The following is a 21,759-nucleotide window of genomic DNA, read 5'->3' as shown; positions in this document are numbered from 1 at the left end:
TCTGGTGTTTTCTCTTTGAAGAGTGGGATGTGTTATTCCCCCTCAAGGGGCTTGGCTTCTCCGAGCAAGGCAGCGTGCCTTCTTTTAATAACCCCACCACATCTAGGGTGCCCTCCAGCTTGTAGGCAGCCTCTTTGAAGTGCAGCCCATCCTGTGCGCATACTAGGTGTTCATTGGGTTTGTTCTTGCCTCTGCCATGAAGTGCGCCCTGTAAGTGAGGCAGGGCAGGACCAGACAAGCACCTGGGTCATGGTGCCATTTCCCCTCTTAGGGTTGGGGTTCAAGGTTAAGTGGCCGACTGGTGTTGGGGGACATCAGGCAAGCAGAGGTTAGGCTTCTCAGGCGTGTAGCCACCCCTCCTCAGCCTGCAACATTAAAGAACATGGAAAAGACTTGGAGCCCACTAGATGCCTAGAATCTGGTACAAGGAGGTGCATTTGAGGTCTTGCTCTCAGAGACAGGTGGAAGACAGTCCAGTTGGTCCTCAAATCCCCCTTCCTTTCCTTGGCAGTAGAATAACCACTGAGACCACATAAAGGAGTGCCTTGGTGCCTTCATAACCAGAGTGAAAGTCAGTCAGCTGGCTGGAGTGAGAAAACAGAGGACAATATAATCAAACAGGCTTTGAAGGAATCTTTGAAAGCCTCATATGCTTGCTTTGGATTTGTCCTTAGAGGAATCCTGAGCCAAAATTACCTTCATTTCCCCACCAAACATGTCTGCCTAGACAGTCGGTATCCTGGGTCACAGAGTTCTTGCCTCAGTCAGTCAGTCCTTTGGAAGGCTCTATTCCCACCCTCAGAGTCCAGCTCTGAGAACACAATCATCAGAGGATGGGCCCAGAAAAGACATCCTTCTCCTGTCAGCATTCAAGCTTGCCCCCTGGCTGCCTTTCCTGAAGCCCCTCCCCCACCATGCTCTCTGCTCTCACTCTTCCTGGTCAGAAGGCAGGAGACAGAAAGCTCTGTACCACCCCTCCTCACAACATCGTTCCCTCAGCAGCTCAGGTGCAGTCTGGAGGGTTTTCCAATCCACAGTAGAAGCAAGGGACAGGTGTGGGTGGTAAAAGAAAGCCTGTGTTTCCCCCAGGACCGCTCTGGCCCTTGGGTCATAGATGCAAGGAGTGGAGCAGAACTCATCACCCTGTCTTCCAAGGTTCCCACCTGCTTTCCACCACTCTTGGGTTGGTTGCCTTCACTGGTACTGTATGCTCCAAGGACAAAATGGACACCACAGTCTCTTGTCTCCCATGTCACTCTTCCCATACAGCCTACCTCAGAAAGTACACACACACACACACACACACACACACACACACACACACACACACACACACACAGAGGACACGGTCCTATAGACTTGTTAGCTTGCTTCTCATGACAGGAGTTCCCTCACTTCCAGGAAGCCCTATCTACCCTCTAAAGAGCCTTGTAAACCTTTTCCTTCCTCTGTGTGTTTTCTCCCAGTGGCCTGTCTTCTTCCTGAGCTCATGTCCAGGGAACTCAGCTCCCATGTTGATGTCAGACCCCCTGGCATCTACTGCTTTCCTTTTTTGAAACAGTGTCTTCCTGTATGTAGCCCAGGCTGGCCTCAGACTTATGACCCAACTGCCTCAGCTTTCTGTGGGCTGCAATTCCAAGTGTGCATCTCCACAGCACTTCATTCACCCTCCCCTGCCTGCACCAGTCCTCCTCCCTGATGGACTTTTCACAGACTTCACTCGTGTTTACCTTCTCTTGTCCTGTCTTCTCTTAATAATGTCTCCAAGTCAGTGAAATGCCCTTGGCACTGCTGGGTAGCACAAGACCATCGCTCCTTTTTTAAACACATGCTTCCCTTCCATGAAGCCAGAGTTTGCTTGTTTGAATTCTTCTGAGGCCGTGAGAGGCACCGAGGTCTGGGATGCAGTCTGTGGCACCTGAGGGGGACAGCCCACCCTCATGTATTTCTGCTCTCTCAAACTTAGCGAAAAATATGCTTGCAGTGCCTCATTGTCATCTCAGCCCATTTTCTAGGCTTAAGGTCACTCCAGATGTTGATTTTATAACACACAGAGAGTTCTACCTATCTGTCACCTCAGGATCCAGGTCATCCATGACTATAGTCCAAATGCTCAGTCTATAATACACACTGTTCATCTTCAGTCCTGGATTTGGATCCTGGGTCTTCTCTGAGCTTTCCTTTCCTCATCTGTAGAGGGAGTTATAATCTTATAAACTCAGGAAGGTAGCAGGTGCTGACGAGGGAGCTGGGGCCTGGACTGGGAGCCCAAAGCAAGGTCGTGCAAGCACCCAGGAAGGGAGCTCTCAGCATATTCTCCAGAGCTGCTGACAAGCATACTGAGCTCAGGGATGGGGGTGGGGCCTTGGGACAGGGGAATAGCAGAACCCCCGTAATCTATCACTCAGCACCTGCCCTTCCTGACAGCTGCTCCACCAGCTCTCCGCTCATGCAGACATCAGAAGGCCTTGTCAAGGGCTGAAGATAAACATCACCAGCACTGCATTTATTTTCACAGCAATTTCCGCCTAACATTTGTGTGTGTGTGTGTGTGTGTGTGTGTGTGTGTGTGTGTGTGTGTCCCCTGTCCACCCTCCATGTGGAGGTTGGAGGACAACTTGCAGGAGTCATCATCTCCCTTTCTCTCCATCCATTATGTGAGCCCTAAGGATCAAACTTGGGTTCTCAGTCTTGGTGGCGAACACCCTTACCTACTGAGCTGTTCTGCTCTCAGCCCTCACAGAAAGTTTCCTGAGAGTGAAGAAATGAGAAGGGTGATTATCTATCTCTCCAGAGGTCAAATTTGCTAAATTTCCCCACATACGCTGACTAGAGCTGGGGCTATGGAAAAAGTAGATATTTAAAAACCTGCTTCTGAGTCTTAGACCAAGATCAAGGCTGCTTCCAGGCACAGGTAACTCAGGAAGCCTGATGCGGGCTCATCTCTAATTTATCAGCAGCCTCGGGGCCATTGTTGCCTTGAGAATGTGAGCCTGCGATGCCCTTCAAGAAATAGTGTCCTAAGTCAGATGCCAGGAAGGCTGAGGAACCTGGAGGTTTGAAGCCTCCTCTGTGCTGCTTTCCTTGCAAGCCGAATGCATAATTTGTTGGTTGAAGGCATGAGAAGAAAGAAAAAAATAGTGTAGATGCTTGTAGGGGAAAAAAACAACTTATAAGAAAGTGCGAGCTGGCCTAGGAATTTTCCCAAATCAAGATCAGGCCACTCCAGCCCAGTCCTCCAGCCAAGCCAGACGATCCCTAGCCCAGCCAAGATCTCTCTCTCTCTCTCTCTCTCTCTCTCTCTCTCTCTCTCTCTCTCTCTCTCTCACACACACACACACACACACACACACACACACACACTTACTTACTCGGCCCCTGACCTGTACCTAGCAATAAAGCACTCCAACAACGACTCACCTGTGATATTAAGCATCCAGGGCGAGATGCTACTTTGAGAATACAAAGGGCAGGAGAAGAGTCATCCAGAGGTGTGGTTTGAGTTATGCTTCAGATAGTGGCTTGGAAATTGGGAAAGCGGGGGTGTATCCAGGTCCAGCATGAACCATGACATGGGGGTGTAAGTGCCTAGAGCCTGAGGGGGCATATGGATACTGTAGTGAGCGGTGACCCTGGACTTGTTTGTGAGACCCAGATTCTGGAAGAGCCACTCAGATGCTCAAACCTGCCTCAGCTGCAAAGGCTCTCAGAATGCCACAAATGAGGCTGGCCGTATGCATGGGGAGGCAAGCCCTCTTGAAGAGGCCTGCTGTCTGAGCCCAGCCTACAGCTGAAGAGATAAGAACCTACGACTGCAGCCACAGGAAATGACAAAGCAGTGGCTGATCAGGGAGCCACTGCACAGGGCTCATTATGGTGCTTGCCAGCGGGCGAGCCACCCTTATCAGGCAGAAAATTGTATCAGGCCTCCTGAATTACTAGCGATTGGAAGCAGATTTCTTAGGACGCACTTTGTTAGATACCTAATGAGCGGGATACAGGAGAGCAGAGCCCTAAGCCTGGCCGGGCGGGGGACAAATGTCTTTGTTAAACTGAATTTGTCAGTTTCCGCTCCAGGCTCCCTGGGGAGGGTTCAGGGCCAGCTAATTGAATTAAGAGCCTGTGTTCCCCACCAAGAAAGCTCAAGGCGGGGAGAGAGGTAGGCTGGCCGGAAAGCGGGCGCTTTCAGCACCACGGACAGCAGCTGCAGCCGGGTTGCTTTGTAATTGCCAGTGCAAGCCGGAGCTGTTGCATTTTGCATGTCCAGGGATCTAGGGGATGGAGTAGGGAGGAGGGCAACAGAGGTTTCGAGAGTAGGGAGGGGAGACAGGTGACCTAAGAAGCTGCCAGCTTGGATTGCCATTGGCCCAGCCTGTCTCCACAGACCCCACTCTGATGCTAAGAGTGTCTGCTGGACATCTTCTCCCACCGTGTTTCTCACGTGGTGTGCAGCAGCTGGCACAGCACAGGGGCTGGGCTGGGTACTGAGTCTGAGCTGGTGCATGGCCGTGCATCTCTTTGAGCTTTCAAAGTCAGTCCCCAATTACAGCCCTAATGAAGCAGGATCTGGTGCCACCACGGAGCTACAGACTGAGGGGCCACTTGTCAGCCCCATGCTGCCCCAGCAGGCCTGCCAAATAGAAAGCAAATAAACAAGCTTGTGGGGTGAGCACACAGAAAAGAACAGGGTGAGCCAAGCCAGACCAGGCCTGAATAGGCAGTTCATCCACACAGTTTTGCTCTCTCCTGCCCTCCAGCAGCCTGCCCCCTCCTCCTTCCTCTGCCTTCCCTCCTTCTCAGTACACTCCCCTGCCTACCAGAGACTGGTGGGGTGAATTCACCATTCTGGACTGAGAGTCCCGTTTTTAATTTATCTTTTCATGAAATTAAAGGAATTTATACATAGTATCAGAATCTGTCTAAAAATATCTGCTGGGTCTGTAACCCTGACCCAAAAACACGAATTCCACATCACTGAGTTGGCCTAGCTGCTCCTGATACCATCCAGGATGGACAGCAGGGAGACAGGCTGTGGGGGAGGTGACTCCCTCAACAATTGCTCTTGCTCTCTGTAATGACTGGGGCACCTCTGGAGACCTCTTTTGATTTCATTAGTCCTACTTCCTCCTCTAACTGGATTAGATGGCAGTCTATGAAATCCAGGGCATTGAGATTGGCTTTCTGCCTGGAAATGAGGAGAAATGTCATTACAGGTCCTGAATCAGCATCTTACCCAAGCTTGGCCTACCTGGTCACTAGGGAGGTGGTCTTTGCCCCGGGTAGTTATTCCTTATTTTTCTACCCCCAACATACACCTACCATTTCATCCAATAAGCCCTTCATAATACCCCCCAGTCTGATGTTCACCACTTCTAAGATTCATTTTACTTTATGCGTATGAATATTTTGCCTGCCTATGTTCTTGTGCACTATATGCATGCCTAGTGTCCACAGAAGTTTGAAGAGGGCACCAGATCCCCTGAACTAGAATCACAGATGTCTCTGGGCCTCCATGTAGGCACTGGGAATCCTGACTAGAACCCAGATCCTTTGGAAGAGCAGCTACTGCTCTTCACCTCTGAATCAATTTCCCATCCCCAAGTGCTCAGGATCTCTGAGTAGGAGACATATGTGGTGCTTTTCCTAATCCAAACACTCACTCAGAAAACCCCAAACTCTGTGACTTGGATGCTGCCCTGGGCACTTTCAGAGCATAGAAAGGTGTGCCATTTGGGACATCTAAGTGAACCCTGCCCCTCTTCAAAAAGGAGCAGTGAGGCAAAAAGCAGAACTAGTGTTCACAGATTTAAAAACACAGAAACTTTGTCTAGGACATGCAACCAATGGCCTGCTAAAGTCAGCCTCGGGTCACTAATTCGTCTTCCTCGGTTATCTAGTCCAGATGTGTGAGTTGTCACACCGTGAGGCACACCCACACCCTTCTTACTTTAGTTGTGTAGAGACAGGCGCTGGAGCACCCAGAGCCCTGAGCGTGTCCCTCCTGTTTGGCACTGGGCCCATGGCTCTGTTTGCTTCTAGCAGACACCACTCAGTGGATAGTATGTCTGCTGAGCAGGGATTCCAACAGCTAGTGCAGGATGAGACCCGGTCACCTTTGAGGCCTCTGCAACCCCCGAGACTGTGTGATGCTTCAAACAATGGGCAGATGGTAGAAATAACAATGGGTTTCAAACACGTTTTCCTTAATTAAAAAAAATTACATTTTTTATCTTGTGTATGTCTGTGCACACGTCTACCTGTGCCATGGTGCATGTGTAGAAGTCAAAGGACAAGATGACTTTCTCCTTCCAACACACGGGTCCCAGGGATCAAATTCGTGTCTTTAGGCTTGGCAGTAAGCACCTTTATCTGTGGAGACATTTCACCGGCCCCAAACATGTTTTAAAGTGACTATCCCCAAGAAAAGACTACTGATACATGTCCCTAAGCCCAAAGAACATGATGTTTTATTAGGAAAAAAATAGGAGGGGTTGGGGATTTAGCTCAGTGGTAGAGCGCTTGCCTAGCAAGCGCAAGGCCCTCGGTTCTGTCCCCAGCTCTGAAAAAAAAAAAAAAAGAAAAGAAACAAGCCTAGAACCACAGAGCAATGTGGTAAAAATATAGGTAGTAAAAATATAGTAAGACATAGGGCTAGAACAACCCCAAAAACCATTAACCAAGAAAGAGCAGAGGCCCAGGGCTTCCCAAGACAGGAGGAAGAGGGAAGGTCATGAAGAAGAAGGGCTCACCAGAGTGCACACCGTAGGGGTGATCAAACTGAGCAGTAATAGAGGAGAGATAGAAAGGGAGATAAAAAGAATGGGATGTTTCGGAAGTCATCTCCATGGATGGTACACTTTCTGAGCATCTGTAAACATTTATTGAGCACCTACAGTGAACAAGACACTAGGGATAATAATGACGCCCTTGTTTGCATGAAAGTTGAATCTTGTGAATACTGGAGGAAGGCAGAGAGAGTTGATAAGTAAACCCACTGTTTGAATTGCGTTTTCGTAGAATAAGTACTCTGAACGCCACAAAATGGTATGCTTTGAATAGTGGGCTTGCTTTAGAGTCTGGGTAGCTTCTGTGTCAAAGGGTAGGGCTTCTAAAAGATTGTACATGGGAGAGACCCAAATGATGGTACAGGGACAGTTGTATAAGGATCTCTGGGTAGAGAAAGAAGCAGACGCAAAGGTCCTGAAGCAGGGAATCGGTGGGTTTGTTAGAGGAGCTGCGGGGCACTGCAGCTGGGACAACAGTGAGCAAGAGGCAGGTGGCAGGGAGTGTACGGAGGACAGGCATGTGGGGTCCCCGGAGCCATGCCAGAATGCTTGAAGTATAGGAGGCACCATGGGAGGGCGGCTCAAAGTCTCTCTCCATTCGTTTTAGAGGCCAGAAAACTTCTTGACACCAAACAACAGCAAGGCTCTGCCCACCCTCAACCCCAAGACCCTAGATGAGAATCTGGGTGCCATCCATGAGTCCTGGTCCGTGAGCTCCTTAGACTCCTCTCAGGAAGCAGAGGAGCTTCAGCCCCGCGATGTGGTGAGTGCTTCTCCCTAGGTCACAGAGGACTTGTGCTGGAACAGGGTAATGGGAAGGGGGCCTCAAAAGCCACCACTGAGACTGGACTCCCCAGGTGGCAAGTGGACTGCTTCTTGGGCACACTCTGCATGCGAGTCACCCCCAGAGTAGTAGTAGGAAGGTGTAACCCCCTTTGACGTTTCTTCGCCTCTTAGGTAGACTCTCATGGAAATTATGAGAAATTTCTGCAAAGCCTGTTCAGTTATGACCAGTTCAGAGTATGTCCCTTAGGCCATGGGAAGACCCCAAGAGACTCTGTAAAATGAGCAGTTGAGTTGTACATAAAATCAAACAAACAAATCCCACTATTTTCAGGCACAGGGTCTGTGTCTTTGGTGTTGGGACCTGGCCTCAGGATGGGTCATTTCCGAGTCTCAGCCTCTTGGTACGGACAGCAGAAGAACATACCCCAACCCAAACAACAACCCAGTTGAGGTCCCTAGGGGAGGCATCACCACTCCAGTCAATGGCCACAAATGATTCCATATATGGCTTCTAGAACCCTCCACAGGAGACCCCATGAGCAAATCCTGCTCCAAAGATCCCAAGGAAAGGCCCCAGGCAAAGCCACCGGTCTAATCCTCAGGTCTCCTCCTGTGAGGACTTGCCCTTCTCCACTGACAGCCTCCTCACCTGCCCTTGACACTTGGCACCTTTCTGAAATAGAACAGCAGAGGATAAGAAAGGCTACTGTCTGCTGGGTGTAGCCAAGATGTCCCTACATGGAGCACCTCCCCAAGAGCAGAGCCTTCCTGTCCAAGGAACAGTTCTCAGGGACATTTCTGGCATACACACTCCACTTTTACCCAGTGGAGAAGCTGAGTTCTGCAGCCACCTCCAGCCCAGCCACTAAGTCCAAGCCACCAGAGTTCAGCCTGAGAGATTCGGAATGGCAAGAGTAAACCAATTCTTATCGACCTGCACAGCCTGGCCCCAAAGCAGTATAGGAAAAAAAAGGGTTTGTTTTTAAAAGCCAGTGCAGAATGAAAGGAAAGAAGGAAGGAAGGAAGGAAGGAAGGAAGGAAGGAAGGAAGGAAGGAAGGAAGGAAGGAAGGAAGAAAGAAGGAGTCATACAAGAAAGGGCAGAGGAGGGGCTGGGGATTTAGCTCAGCGGTAGAGCGCTTACCTAGGAAGCGCAAGGCCCTGGGTTCGGTCCCTAGCTCCGAAAAAAAAAGAACCAAAAAAAAAAAAAAAAAAAGGGCAGAGGAAAGGAGAGGGTGACAGTGGTCCTCCCTGGTTACCACCAGAGAGGTACAGTGAGCCCTTACCCTACTACCTGCATATGAGCAAACCAAGCCTCAGTCCTACCCTACCCCAGAAGACAGAGCTCACCCCTGAGTCACACTACCTCTAAGAGCAGAGATTCAGACAATGCTAACTGTCTGGACACCCAAGTCCACCACTAACATCCTAGACATAGCGTGAGCAAGGAGTGAACGGTGCCAAGCCTCAGGAGTGGTCGAGATCTCTGGTAAGGCCTGAGCTGAGGGTAGCGATTTTGAGGGCCTGGATCGTGCGCAATAGTAAACATGTATACATGTGTGTTTGTCTGTGGTGGAAGACATAAAAGGGGTGGGATGGCTGGGCAGGAGGCTCACTGGACCTATAAAATTGATTAAGGATGATGATAATGGGAAAGGGAGGGGAAAACAGCTTGGGAGGGAAAGAGCCTTTCAGGGTAAGATGGATCTGATGGGTGGACATTTGAGGCCACGGCTTTAAATATAAGGAAGAATGGTGTAACACAGATAGACAGGCAGTCAGTCTTGACCTTAACTTTAGGATTAAACTGGAGGAGAGGGACCAGACTGCAGCCTGGGAAGCTAAGGTCAGTCATTAGGAAAAACTCTGAGCAAGAATAACCACCATGAGGAACCTGCTTTTCATTTTACCAACGGTGGCTATGACCTGGTCCAGAAGTCATGTGATACCAGCCCATGGCTTCCTGATTTATCAACCCATGCTATGTAACATCCGAGGAATGTCAGGTAGCTGTGGAGGCCAGTGCTTAGCTAACCCACCTTCCATACCCTGTGAAAGGTAATGGGTCTAGCCTTCTTTCCCTTATTCCGGTCTACTCCAGACCCATTCTAACCTTGAACCCTCCTTCTGACTCTTGGCTTCAGCTTTTATCTTCCCATGCCTGATTGAGCACTTCAACACAGTACCCGGACACTCTCCCCGCCCCTGCTCTCCCCGCAACCCCCCTTACCACCACTCTGTCCTGGTTGCTACCCCACACAGCTACAGGCTGAAGACCAGAAAGATGAGGGCAGAAACACAGCCATGCACCTTGCCTCCCCATAGCCATAGCGCCCAGTTGCAAGTGATAGAATGTAGCTGGGTAGCAGCAGTTCCACGCCAATCACAGGCAGCTATGCAGCCGTGGGTCACTGCTCCATGGCAACCGAAGAAAATTACATAGCAATGGATGAAATCAGGCAACCAGGAAACAGTGACAAGCAACAGAATATAGCCATGGAGCCCAGGTATGTGGCTGCATAGCAATAGATGCTGGTGTAGGATGATGTCACCCAGCACTCCAGGGCACGGAGGCATAATTGTGGACAGAGCAAAGGCACAGACTTATAGCAGCAGATACCTGCGGACCCTGAGGCACCTGAGTGGCAGTTACACAGTCATGAGGTATGTGACTCGGGACATGTGTCAGGGAGTGTCAACAGCAGAGCCTGCGGGTGAGGCAGAGTGCCTTGTGACACAGTTGTGCAGTGACCCAAGAATGAATGAGTGCCCCCCTCTGCTCTCTCCTGTGGCCTTGCCTGAGCCTCTCAGCGTCACCTGACTTTAGTGGCGCCTCAGTCTCTGTCTGGTGTCGCCATGTGTTCCCCAGAGCCTCAAATCCATTTTGTCTCTGGCTCCCTCCTGGGGAGGAGCCTACTTGGGATCACTGAAAATCGAATATTCTGTAGGAAGGAAGCTCTTTGGGACAGAGGAGCAGGGAGAGGATGTGGTCTTTGGTTTTCTATGCAGTGGTCCCTTCCCCTCACAGCATACAGACCCCGGCTGGAACTCCTACAAAGCCCAGCAATTCCTTACCATCTCGACACTTATCTCTGAAGCATTCGTTTCAAGGATTTTTTTTAGGGCAGTAAAAAAAACTCAGTACTGGGTGGGCTCACTGAGATCAAGGGTAAGATCCCAGGCAGAGCTAAAGGAAGTATTTGTGTACCTTACGAGCAGCCCAGAACATATGTTTTTGGCAGTGTTGGTTGAACTTAGTCACTCTGAAGGGCACAGCTCTCCCAAGACCTACTTTGCCAGCATTTCTTCCTTAGCCCGTGGACACCTGAACTACTTCATGCTAGCTGGCTCGTGTCTCCTGGTGCCAGAGCCACAGCAGGTGACTGAGGGGTTCCACTCAGGAGACAGCTCCAACTAGTCAGAAGCCTAGGGTGACCCAGTCTAAGGAGTGCCCAGTAAAGCCATGGGGGCAAGAGAGGTGATAGAGGACTGAGAACTGGAGATCTCCTCAGATGCAAACAGCCACAGATCATCAGCCACATGGAGCAGACAAGCACAAATATGTGAGGGACAGACAGCAGGGGACATGATCCAGAGGATCTTCTTGAAAGAGGGAAGAGAGCAAGAAGGAGAGGGGACCAAAGAAGGCTTCCTGAAGGAGGAGGACCAGGCTTTAGATAAGCTATTCAGTGTCTTTTCCATCCAGGGGTTTAAACAAGGGTTGTTCCCCTCCATTGCCCTACACACACACACACACACACACACACACACACACACACACACACACTCATATACACATATATACATACATATGCACACACTTGTATATATCCATGCACATATATACACAATCATACACACACAACCATACACACACATACACACATATGCACACACTTGTACATATCCATGAACATATACACAAAGTCATATACATACTCACACACACATATACACATACTTGTACATAGCCATGCACACACAATCATATACACACATACACACTGTGCACATACTTGTACATATTCATGCACACACAATCATACACATACAGACCTGTGCACACACTTGTATATATCCACACACACACAGTCATACACACACTCATACACACATGTACACACGCTTGTACATATCCATATGTATTCACACACACACACACACTCATGCCATTGTCTCTGTATATTCCCATTTCTCTCTGATTTTATCCCCCACTCCCTCCCTCCCTCTCTTTTTTCTCTCTCTGTGGCCTACCAGAGGGCCCACATACTAGAAGATGAATAATTGACAGGGTTGTTAAAAGATTCAGTGGAGTTTTTCCGAGCTCCCCACACTGGAATAACTCATTTCTTTCATTCTCTCTTTGAAAGCCTTTCCCCACCCTCCTCCCACCCCCAAGCCCTTACCCCACCTCCAAGCCAAGCCTTTCTTTTCCTTTCCTGTGAGTCCTACAGGCTTCCAACCTTGACCTCAAGGACTCTTTAAGTCGCTAGCTGTCCTTGTCCTGTTTAAACTGCACTTAGGGGTGGTAGGGTGACTCCCCCTGACAGGGCCCCATTTGCCCCTGGAGGGAAAGGCCTGTCTTCACCTGAGGCGCAGGGCTGAAGAAGTGCAGGCTCAGGAGAAGCTCAGACTCCCCAGGCCAAGGCCACCCTCCCCAGATTGGCACAGGGGCGGGGGGGGGGCGGGGAGGGATCTCTGCTGTGCCTGCCCAGTTCTGTCACTTCGTGTCCCTGTGCCCTGATTGTTTGTAACATGGGAGAGCTGCTCCCTTGGGAAGTAGAGAAGACCAGTGCAGCCTTGAGAAAGGGGCGGGGAGGTGGTCACATAGTAAAGATCCCTGTGACCTGGAGCCTCTGTTCCTTCTTCGCATGGCCAACTAATTGCCCTATTTGCTCTGGGAAAATCTACTCTGGTCACCTCTAAGGCATGGAAATTTTCTGCTCCAGGCCTGCCTTATTCGACCCCTTCATATTCCCTGCTTCCTTCAACAGCCTATGACCGCAGGGCCCAGCCTCTCCTGGCCTGGCTCCATACTAGGCCCTGCCCTCACTCTCATTTCTCCTTGAAGTAACCTTGAACTCCACTCGGCTCTGTGGGCCCCAGTTCCTGCCGCTGTCAGCAGAAGACATCGGAGCAGATGTGCCCTAGTTCCTTGAGCCTCTGAAATGCGGCTGGAGCCTCCATCCTTCCCCCCCAGACCCCACCCAGGGGACAGGAGGCTCAAAGCCAGCCTTGGCTCCGTCAGCGCCACCTGGTGGCAGAGGATGCATCCCACGTAGGGAACCTCTACGGCTACCAGCAGTAGTCACCAGAGGGAAGCCCAATGTTCCCCTAGACTTTATTCACGCAGCCTCAACCCAGGGTACCATGAGCTGGCTGGGCGTGCAGAACAGGTCTCGTAAAGGCCGAGAGGAAGATCCCCTTAGCCCTGAGAGGACATCTTCCATTGTTATAACCATCACCTCTGCAGAACCGTAGAGACAAAAGGCAGAGGAGACAGACAAAAACCCAGGCGACCAAGAGCAGGAGCCACCTGTGCTCACCTCAGTGCCAAAATATTCACCTGCCTGGGTGCCTTTCAGGTCACAACACCCAAGCCAGCAGCCATCTTCTCCGCTTAGCTGTTATCCCATCCCTCTTACCCCTCCGGCTCTACTGTCCCCAGTTTCTCTGCCTCAAATGGTCTACCCAGTTCTTGTCACCCACACAGCACCAGTTCTCTGCCTCTGACCTCAAGGCACATGTCCACCTTGCACTTACAAAAGCCCCATAGGCCCTGCTCCTGCAGGCTAGACGTCATCCCAAGGACCTGTGCTTCTGCACCTCCTAACCAGGGAACTAAGGGGAAGAGGTTCTAAAAATAAATGCAGTGAATGTGTAAAAGTCACAGCCAGCTGAGACCTCAACAGCTCCTTCTCTTTCCTGTGCCTACCTTTGCTTCCTCAGTGTGTACTGGACACATGCACACATGCACACATGCACACACACACACATCAATACATACATACACACATCACACACATACAGAAAGAAAGAGGAGAGAGAGATGCTGGGAGAAGGAAGGGGAGAGAGACACAGTAGCAGGGAGAGGGTCAAAGAGGAGAAAAAGGAGGAGGGAGAGGGGCACACAGAGAGAGCATGGGGAGAGAAGGGTGAGAAAGGAGAAAGAGAATGAATTACTAAACCTTTGGGAAGTAAAGGGAGACCGTGGAGAGGGGAGAGGCCATCATCCCACACAGGATCCGTAGTCTCCTCTGCAGAAGGCTAGCTTCTGTCTACCACCAGGGCTGTGTGAGATTGGAGAAATCATTCCACCTCTCTGATCCCACCTTCTCATTGTTAAATGAAAGGAATATTGTCTCCTTGCTCCCTCTTGAGGCTGGGGAAAGTTAACAAGAGTGTGAGCAGTGGAAATGAAAACACCCCCTCCCCCAAGACCCTCCGAGACTAAAAAGAACAGACACAAATCTCCAGGCCTCCCCCATGGCTCTATCTCCAGAGCCTGTCCCCAGACCCCTGCCTGCTGTTCCTCACCCTCCCCTTCCCCGCTGCGTCTCAGACGGGCCATTCTCCTTCTCCATCCATCACCTGAGACTAAAGAGATTAATAAACGAGACTCATAACTCAGCTACTGGGATGCGCCAGATATTTACGGCTGTGTTTCAATTTGCAGAGAGATTAAGTGTTTGTCGATTTATTGTCTCTCGGTGGGTGTGTGCTGGGAGCAAGCAGGCTGGGCAAGGCCCCCTGCTGGCCAGCCCCCCTCCCCCACTCCCACCCCCTCCCAACCCCCAGCCCCGGAGCTGGTAGAAACCAGTGCTGTCCAGCTTTGAAAACCACTGCCCACTGGAAGGGTTTACTCCAACTGACCAGGGAGACATAGCCCCACCCACACCACTAGACTGTCTCCTAGACAGAGACCCAAGGGCCCAGCATCCCCTGCCCTACAGCATCAAGCGGTGCCTGAAGCCACACATCCTCCAGAAGGCTGATTACCAAATAACTTTAAGGTTCAGGCCTAAGCCCAGGGATGGTGATTTAGGACATGCCTGGACCTGCCACCCCTATTGGACTTAAAGATACTGGGGGTGGCCTGGAGGGATCTCTGCAGTGATTAACCAGGGTGCCTGCAGAGGCCCAGACAAGCAAGTCAGCTTCAGAAAGCAGAAAGAAGGGACCTCAGAGACCAAGGAAGAAAGAGGACTTGGGCCAGTTAAGTGGAGGCTCAAGGAGCCAAGAAGGGGTTCGATGCATACTAGGATTGAAAACATCAAGAATTCTTCTTTGTGTGCCCCAGCTGCCTCCTACCTCCCCAAAGACTATCGTGTGAATTCGTTCATTCAGCCCGCTTTTCCAGCATCTTGTGACCTCAGTACATGGAGCCCACCACTAATTTGGGAAGTTCTAGCAGATTTCTGCCAAGAGCTATGTGACTTTTGAGAAGTCGCTCCACCTCTCTGATATTAAGTACAAGGATCAGTCTTCCCGACTTACCTTGAGGTCTCTGAGAGGACAGACAAGTGTGGGTTGCATTGCACTGGGACTCTAACGAGCTGACCACTCTTCAGGAGGCTGGCCAATGAGTGTGCTCGTGGGACCTTTTAGACTGACCAGGGAAAGGGGAGAGAGTACAGCTCACCCAGTCGTCAAGTAACAGTCACAGAAAGATCACTCCATCCAAGGATACCTGTGCTCAGAAGCCCTGGGCCAGCAGAGAGACCCACAGGACGTGGGAGAAGGAAGCGACCTGGACCAGAACACAGTCTTCTCCCAGAACTGAACCCAAGCTCATCCTTTCCCTTCTAGACCTCAGTTTCTTTATCTGTGAAATGGGGAGAGGATAGCCCTCTAGAAAGGAGAGAGAAGTCTTCTAAGTGTAGGGTAGAGAACTGAAAGGCTGCTGGGGTGTGGACTGGCCAGCTCCGGACCTGGTCCAAGTACCTGAAGGATCTGGCTAAGAGATGCTAAGGAGGAGTGAGCACCCAGGGCAAGGGTCCCCAGAGGGAGGAGAAATCACCCTCAGGGAGAGGTTCAGATGAGGAGATCATTGGAAGACCTGTGCCTGGAAGTCCCCCTGCAGGCCTTCCCTTCTCTGGACCAGGCTGGGCTCCGATCTATGGATTTGATAGCATCCTCTCCATCCCAGTTAATGAGGCTGGAGCGCCTCGAGCTTTGCTCTCAGCAAGATGCCAGCACTGCCTGGTGCTCCAATCCATGGACCATCCTGCCCTTGATTAACTGGTGCTGGGCTGGCAAGGGTGTGGTGTCCACGGTAAATACGGTAGAGAAGATGAGGTCATTAGTTCTTGGGGCTGAGTAATCAATTCTCAAAGAAGGCACAGGCACCAGACCCAGGGAGAGCTGGGGGAGATTTGCTGACCTGGGCACTAGAGCTGGTCCCTTTGTGCAAGCTGCCAGCCCTCTCATCCTACTCACGACACTAGGCATGCAATGCCAAGCCTATGTGTTAATACTGAATTTCAGCCCCCAGACTTTTAGTCATAGCTCAGTTTTTCTTCCAACCCGATATTGTGCAGTTAAGGTACCTAACCCTATCTTGTCATCTACTGGAGCCAACAGCAGGAGTGACAAGCTCAGGTCTAAGACTCTAATCCATAGCAGCCTGAGTGAGCCAGGATCCTGACTCAGAACACAGAAGTCTGGATCCTGACACACATACCCCTCCCCCAACCCATCTGGGATAGAAAGCTGCCTCAGTTTCCTAGTAAACAAAGACAGGGCAGAGCATGCAAAAGTAGGAGAGAAACCCCCATACATCAGTGTTCAGTTACAAATGGATTGAAGCACCCGATATGGAGTATATTATATCCCCTGCCTTAACCAATACACTGTATATCAGCCCTCAAAAGGATTCTTGGATTCTCCATCACAGGCTGTAGCTGTTAGTGGGGTTGGGGAGAGGACACTGTTCCCAGGCTCCCTTCTCCCATGCCTGCCCTCTTTTCTTCTCACCCCATTCAGTTTCAACCCACAGCCTCTTTTGTGTGCGTAAGGGTGCACTGCCACCTTCAGGAGCATGGAGCCAGAAGCAGGAATTCTCGGGGCTAAAGGGGCACATTTTCCAGCATGCACCTCTGGTGCTCCCACTTACTCCTTACCAGATGGGAAGGGTGGTGCCCAGGACAGGATTGCAAAGGGAGAGCAGCCTCAGAGCTCAGAAGGCCCCATGCAGAAGCAAGCCCCTGTTGTCCAAGGACACCATTTCCTGTCCCCCCCTCCCGCCTCTGTGACTCTATTAGAATGTACTCCCGTGTGTTGGATTAAATGCTGCTCAGTACAATCCAATTTTCTCTTGATACAGACCAGAAAATCATACACACACACACACACACACACACACACACACACACACACACACACACACACACACGCATGCACAGCGCTAAATATCCAATCGAGCCTACAGATAATAGAGAACAGCCAGCTCACTCCCAGTTTAATCAGATAAAATGCCCATTTATCGGCTCCTGCCAATGCAGACATCCCGTAGTCAGCCGTCTGTGGGAGTGTGAGCACAGAGTATTTAGTCTGCGTCTGTCTTTAAACCTTCAAGGGAGGTATGGGGGACACTACACACAGGGGACTAATTATCCTTCCGCCCTTAGCCAGCTCTTATTCAAACAGACAAAAGGGGGCTGCAGCCTTGGTGGTGCTAAGCCGGCAGCAGAATTATTTTTGCTCTCAGATATGCAAATATGTGGGCTTCGGGGACTGCAGTGAATAGCGGTAGCTCGGGGACTGCAAGTGGCTGTTTTAGGGGTACTGGAGGCATCTCAGCTTCCGCATCAGGCTCTGTGGACACCCCCTCCTGATCCCTACTTTGCTGGTGGTGAGCTGTGAGGGTAATGATGAAAGCCTCTTGCTTTTGTCTCTCCTCCTCTTTATGGGATGAGAGACACTCCGGAAGCTCTGGGGACTGAGTCTGCTCTCCTCGGACCACCTCCTACTTGAGACACAGCCTGTCCAAAGCCCAGATATCCATAGCCACTTGCTATCTTCCTTGGTTCCCCACCGTCCTCAGCTCTGCCTGATGAGTCCCTAAGGCTCTGAAGTCTGGGCCTGAGCCCTCCCGAGAACCCAGAATATTCTCCTCACATCTAACACAGCTCTCGGCACCCGACCAAACATCAAACACCCAGCCAGCTACTTGCTGACCCAGGGTTCCTGCTGCCTGTTCAGCCCCCAGCCAGAGCTCAAAGAAATCTCTATCGTTTACTGTTAAGCAGGGAGAATACGCCATAGGGTGGCTGTGTAAGGAGAAGCCTAGAAAGGGCTTCTCGGGCTATGAAATGCCTCTGGTTCTGGGTGAAGGGGACCGTTGAGGAAGGAATCTTGGGGACCAGGTTTCATCTCTCTCACTTTCCAAGATCCTATATGACAGTGGTCGGGGCTGCCTTGGAAAATCTTCACACCCCACTCTGTGACCACTTAGGGGAACCTGCAGCTGGAAAGGAAGAGGCTGTCACAGAGGCAGGACACTGAGCAAGCTTGATAAGACTGTCCTGGGTTTGAGATGGGCAAGAGCCATTCCCTGACACCCAAGGAGAATACCCCCAGGCAAAGCGAGCTACCCTATTGTACTGGCTGGCTTTTGGTCGGTTTGATACAAATCTAGACATAAAGTGGGAAGAAGTCTCAGTTGAGAACATGCCTCCAGACGGGCCTATAGGCAAGTCTGCTGGGTTTTGTCTTGATGACGAGTGATGCAGAAAGACCGCTGGGCAGGTGGTCTGAGCTGTATAGGAAATCAGGCTGAGCAAGACTCCTGCACGAAGCACTCTTTCATGGCCTCTGTATCAATTCTGCCTCCAAGTTCCTGCCTTGAGTTCCGGCCCTGATTTCCCTGGAAGATGTAAGCTGAAATAAACCCTTTCCTCCCCATGCTGCTTTTAGCCATCATGTTTCTATCACAGCAGTAGAGACCTAAGTAAGACACCCATTAAGCCCCACTCCATCACTGCCAGGTACTATTGGGTTTTCCTATTGTTTTCTTTCCTGGAAAGAAAACAGGACTTGATGTGTTAGTTACATTTCTCATCATGTGGTGAAGTGCCTGGCAGAAGCAGCATTAGGAGGACAGGGTTTAACCTGGGTCATGAGCTGAGGGTTCAGTTGATGGCCACAGGAGCAGGACGCACCTGTCACACCGCATCCCTGGTGAGGAAACAGAGATGAGTGCTGTCGCCCACCTTCCTTTCTCTCCCAGATCCTGTCAGACTGACAATCAAAGTAGCCCTTGCAGGATTAACACTGGCTCGGGATTCCTGCAGGAAGACAGGGATGGGCAGGGCGAACCATGAGGGGGCTAGGTGACAGGCCAGGTGAGAGGGAGATCTCAAGGGACCTTGGAACCCTGGGCTGGAGCCTCACCAAGCCAAGGTAGACACAAGGTTTCTGGAAGCTTGCCCGGCTTACCAGGCTGTGGATAGCCCAGATGAACTGGAGGCTTTCAGCAGCACAGGGCTGAGACAACCGAGGCCTGGGCTAAAGGCTGCCAAGGCGAGCTCTGTGAAATCCGATGGGTGCTAGGCTCAGAGTCCAGGTGGAGCCTGGGAGGTGAGTGGGACATGCCCCATACCCAGACAGAACACCTAGAGCACTTACCCAAGGATCTCTCAGGCCTACCAGCCTCTTTCTGAGAGAGCCCCTGGGGCAAGCATGTCTGACCCTCTATGAAACTCAGACTCAAAAGTAGAAACAAGTTATACATATATATCACATACATATGATATATACAAATTCGTATCAAGAAAATCTCATAATGTCTTGAGTAAGTGTATGAGTTGATGTTGAGCCACACTCGTAACTATCCTAGAGAGGTGAGTCCTCTGGCCACAAGGCAGACATACCTGTTCTGAGTCTGCCCCTCCTGGATCCCAAAAAGAGGGTTCCTCCTGTCAGCTAGCCCGAGACTGACTAACAAAAGCCCTGGGGACCAGGTCTACTTTTATCTACTGTACCTCCAGCTGCCCATGACACCTAAGCCCCCTGTCAGCTCAACTCATCCACCACTACACACACACACACACACACACACACACACACACACACACACACACACACACACAGAGCACAAACATACACCACCACCACCAGGTTCAAGGGTCTCCAAAAGGCCCAAATATGCACCCAGAAATCCTTCCCTCAGAGACCAGGCAGAGACCTCCAGGACCCCTCCCCTCCACAGCCCGGACCCAGGCTTTCTCTTCTAGCCAGATGCCTCCCTGGGGACAATGAATAGGAAACCACAATCACACAGCTTCACAAGAATAATTCAGAGGAGGGGGTAAAATTGCTTCCAATTAAAGCCTGGACAATATGCTCTCCTAAAGAGAATGTGCAAAGGAGCAAGTGGGTGACTCGCCATCCCCACAGGAGCACAGCTGCTGTCCTCCAGGTCAGCTGACTGGCTGGTGTAGAAAGCTTCCGGGTGCTGAGTGTGGTGAGAAAGACCAGGGCTGTAATTGCAGCTGGTGATGCTGATGAAGGGTCGGACAGCTCCGTGAATATAATTACTCTCTTGCTAATTCACACCTAGAAGGCAGGAGCCAATGAGTGAAGCCAAACCTGTCACTGGTGAGGCTGCAGTGGTCCTCACATTAGCCAGGAGTGGGAGAGGTTGCGCCATCATTTTGTGGTTGGGACAATACCTGTTCTCAGATTTGGATGTGATGTGCAACAGAAGAGCCCAGGGGTCCAGCCGTGGCCAGACAGCATTATATTCATATTGTATGAGCTGGACATACAACCCTCTCCTCGTTGTATAGGAGTAAACTGAGGCACAGAGAGATTAGGTGTTCACTGGAGTTAACAGTAACTGGACAAATTGAATCATGAATGCAGAGCTCTCTGGCTCCGAAATCCCTTTCACATCCTTTCTTTAGCAGAGGAGCCTGAGCCCTGCCTGCTCTCTGGACACATAGCCCCAGCCTGTCCCAGGCATCCCAAACTGGGCAGCTTTCCTGGGAAGGCTCTGCAAGGCTGCTGTGGATCAGCCATTCCTGTCCAAGCTGGTCCCTAAGAGCCTAGAGGTGTGAAGGGTAATGAGGCCCCGTAATTAAGGCTTCTGGAGACATGGCTGGGAGATTTATAGACAGGCTTTGTCAATAACTGTGCTCTGGGCTGTGGATCCATCGAGACATCGATAAGTGCTCGTTAAGGCTTCTCCCTGCTCCCTGCCCTGTCCCCCGCCAGCCCCTCCCCTCCTGTCAGCCGCCTGTTCACAGCGCCTGTGTACCCAGGCTTTGCTCAATTAATTTGCACTTGTTGGCAGCATCTGTGCTTTTCATGTGTCCTTATCAAGAGCTTCTGGGCCACGCAGCCCCCTCAGGTGGGCGCAGAATAGACACAAGCAGCCTTCTTCCTGCAACCACGACTCTCAGGGAAGGTCAATCTAGGATCACCAAAGACAGAGGCATTGTTTCCTTTTCCCCCTCCCCCTCCTCCCTCTCCACCCCAGCTCCTCAACCTGGTGAGCTAAGCTTGGCCTGAGGTCCTTGTAACCCTTCACCCCAACCTGACTCCAGCGGGCTGAGTCCTGGCCCTGCAGAGGAACCCCCTTCTCACACCCAGTGATCTCAGAGCACAGGGGTCCTGGGGTTCCAGCCTGGTTTCATCTCTGACCCCAGAAGCCTGGCTTTGATGGGTCTTGGCTCTAAGAACAGGGACCCTTTGGGGTCACAGGACTGGAAAGGGACAAAGAAGCCATGTCTGTTGAGCAAGGGCAGCCCAGGAGCCTAGGGTGGGACAGCCCCTCTGCGTGGGTAGGGCAGGCAGGACAAGCCATGACCTAGTGGCTCCAGCAAGCAGCCCAGAGAACCAAAGGAGCAATGAGGCAGTATTGTTGAGCTGTTCTTTCTGAATAGACTGTCTCCACCTTCAGCATGGATTTAAAAAAAGATGTGATCCCATTTTGTTTTTCAGGCTGGCCTGGAACTCTGTGTAGTCCAGGTGGCCTCCGTCTTCCACTTTGCCCGCCTACCTCTCAGGTGCTAGGATTACAGGTGTGCACCACTCCATCCCTCCTACAGCACAGCCTTCTGACCTGGGAGTTGTTAGAGCACTGACCTAGCTCTTGGAGGCACCTCTTGATAAACTTGATAAAATACTCACTAGGTCGACAAAAAAAAAAAAAAAAAAAAAAAAAAGCAACAAACCGAAGTCTCC

The 21,759-nt window shown here is 51.0% G+C and overlaps 1 protein-coding gene across 1 annotated transcript in view; it reads left to right on the top strand.

Moving 5' to 3' along the window:
* Positions 1-21,759, top strand: part of Ccdc33 (coiled-coil domain containing 33) — a 99,272-nt gene that overhangs the window by 61,770 nt on the left and 15,743 nt on the right. Inside the window, 1 exon segment of the mRNA XM_032910919.1 lies at positions 7,393-7,548. Within this exon segment, the coding sequence (XP_032766810.1) occupies positions 7,393-7,548 (156 nt within the window).

The sequence above is a fragment of the Rattus rattus genome, chromosome 8 (assembly GCF_011064425.1).
Source record: "Rattus rattus isolate New Zealand chromosome 8, Rrattus_CSIRO_v1, whole genome shotgun sequence".
Classification (NCBI taxonomy): domain Eukaryota; kingdom Metazoa; phylum Chordata; class Mammalia; order Rodentia; family Muridae; genus Rattus; species Rattus rattus.
Note: the sequence above shows the minus strand (reverse complement) of the source record. Positions and strands in the feature narration are given on the sequence as shown.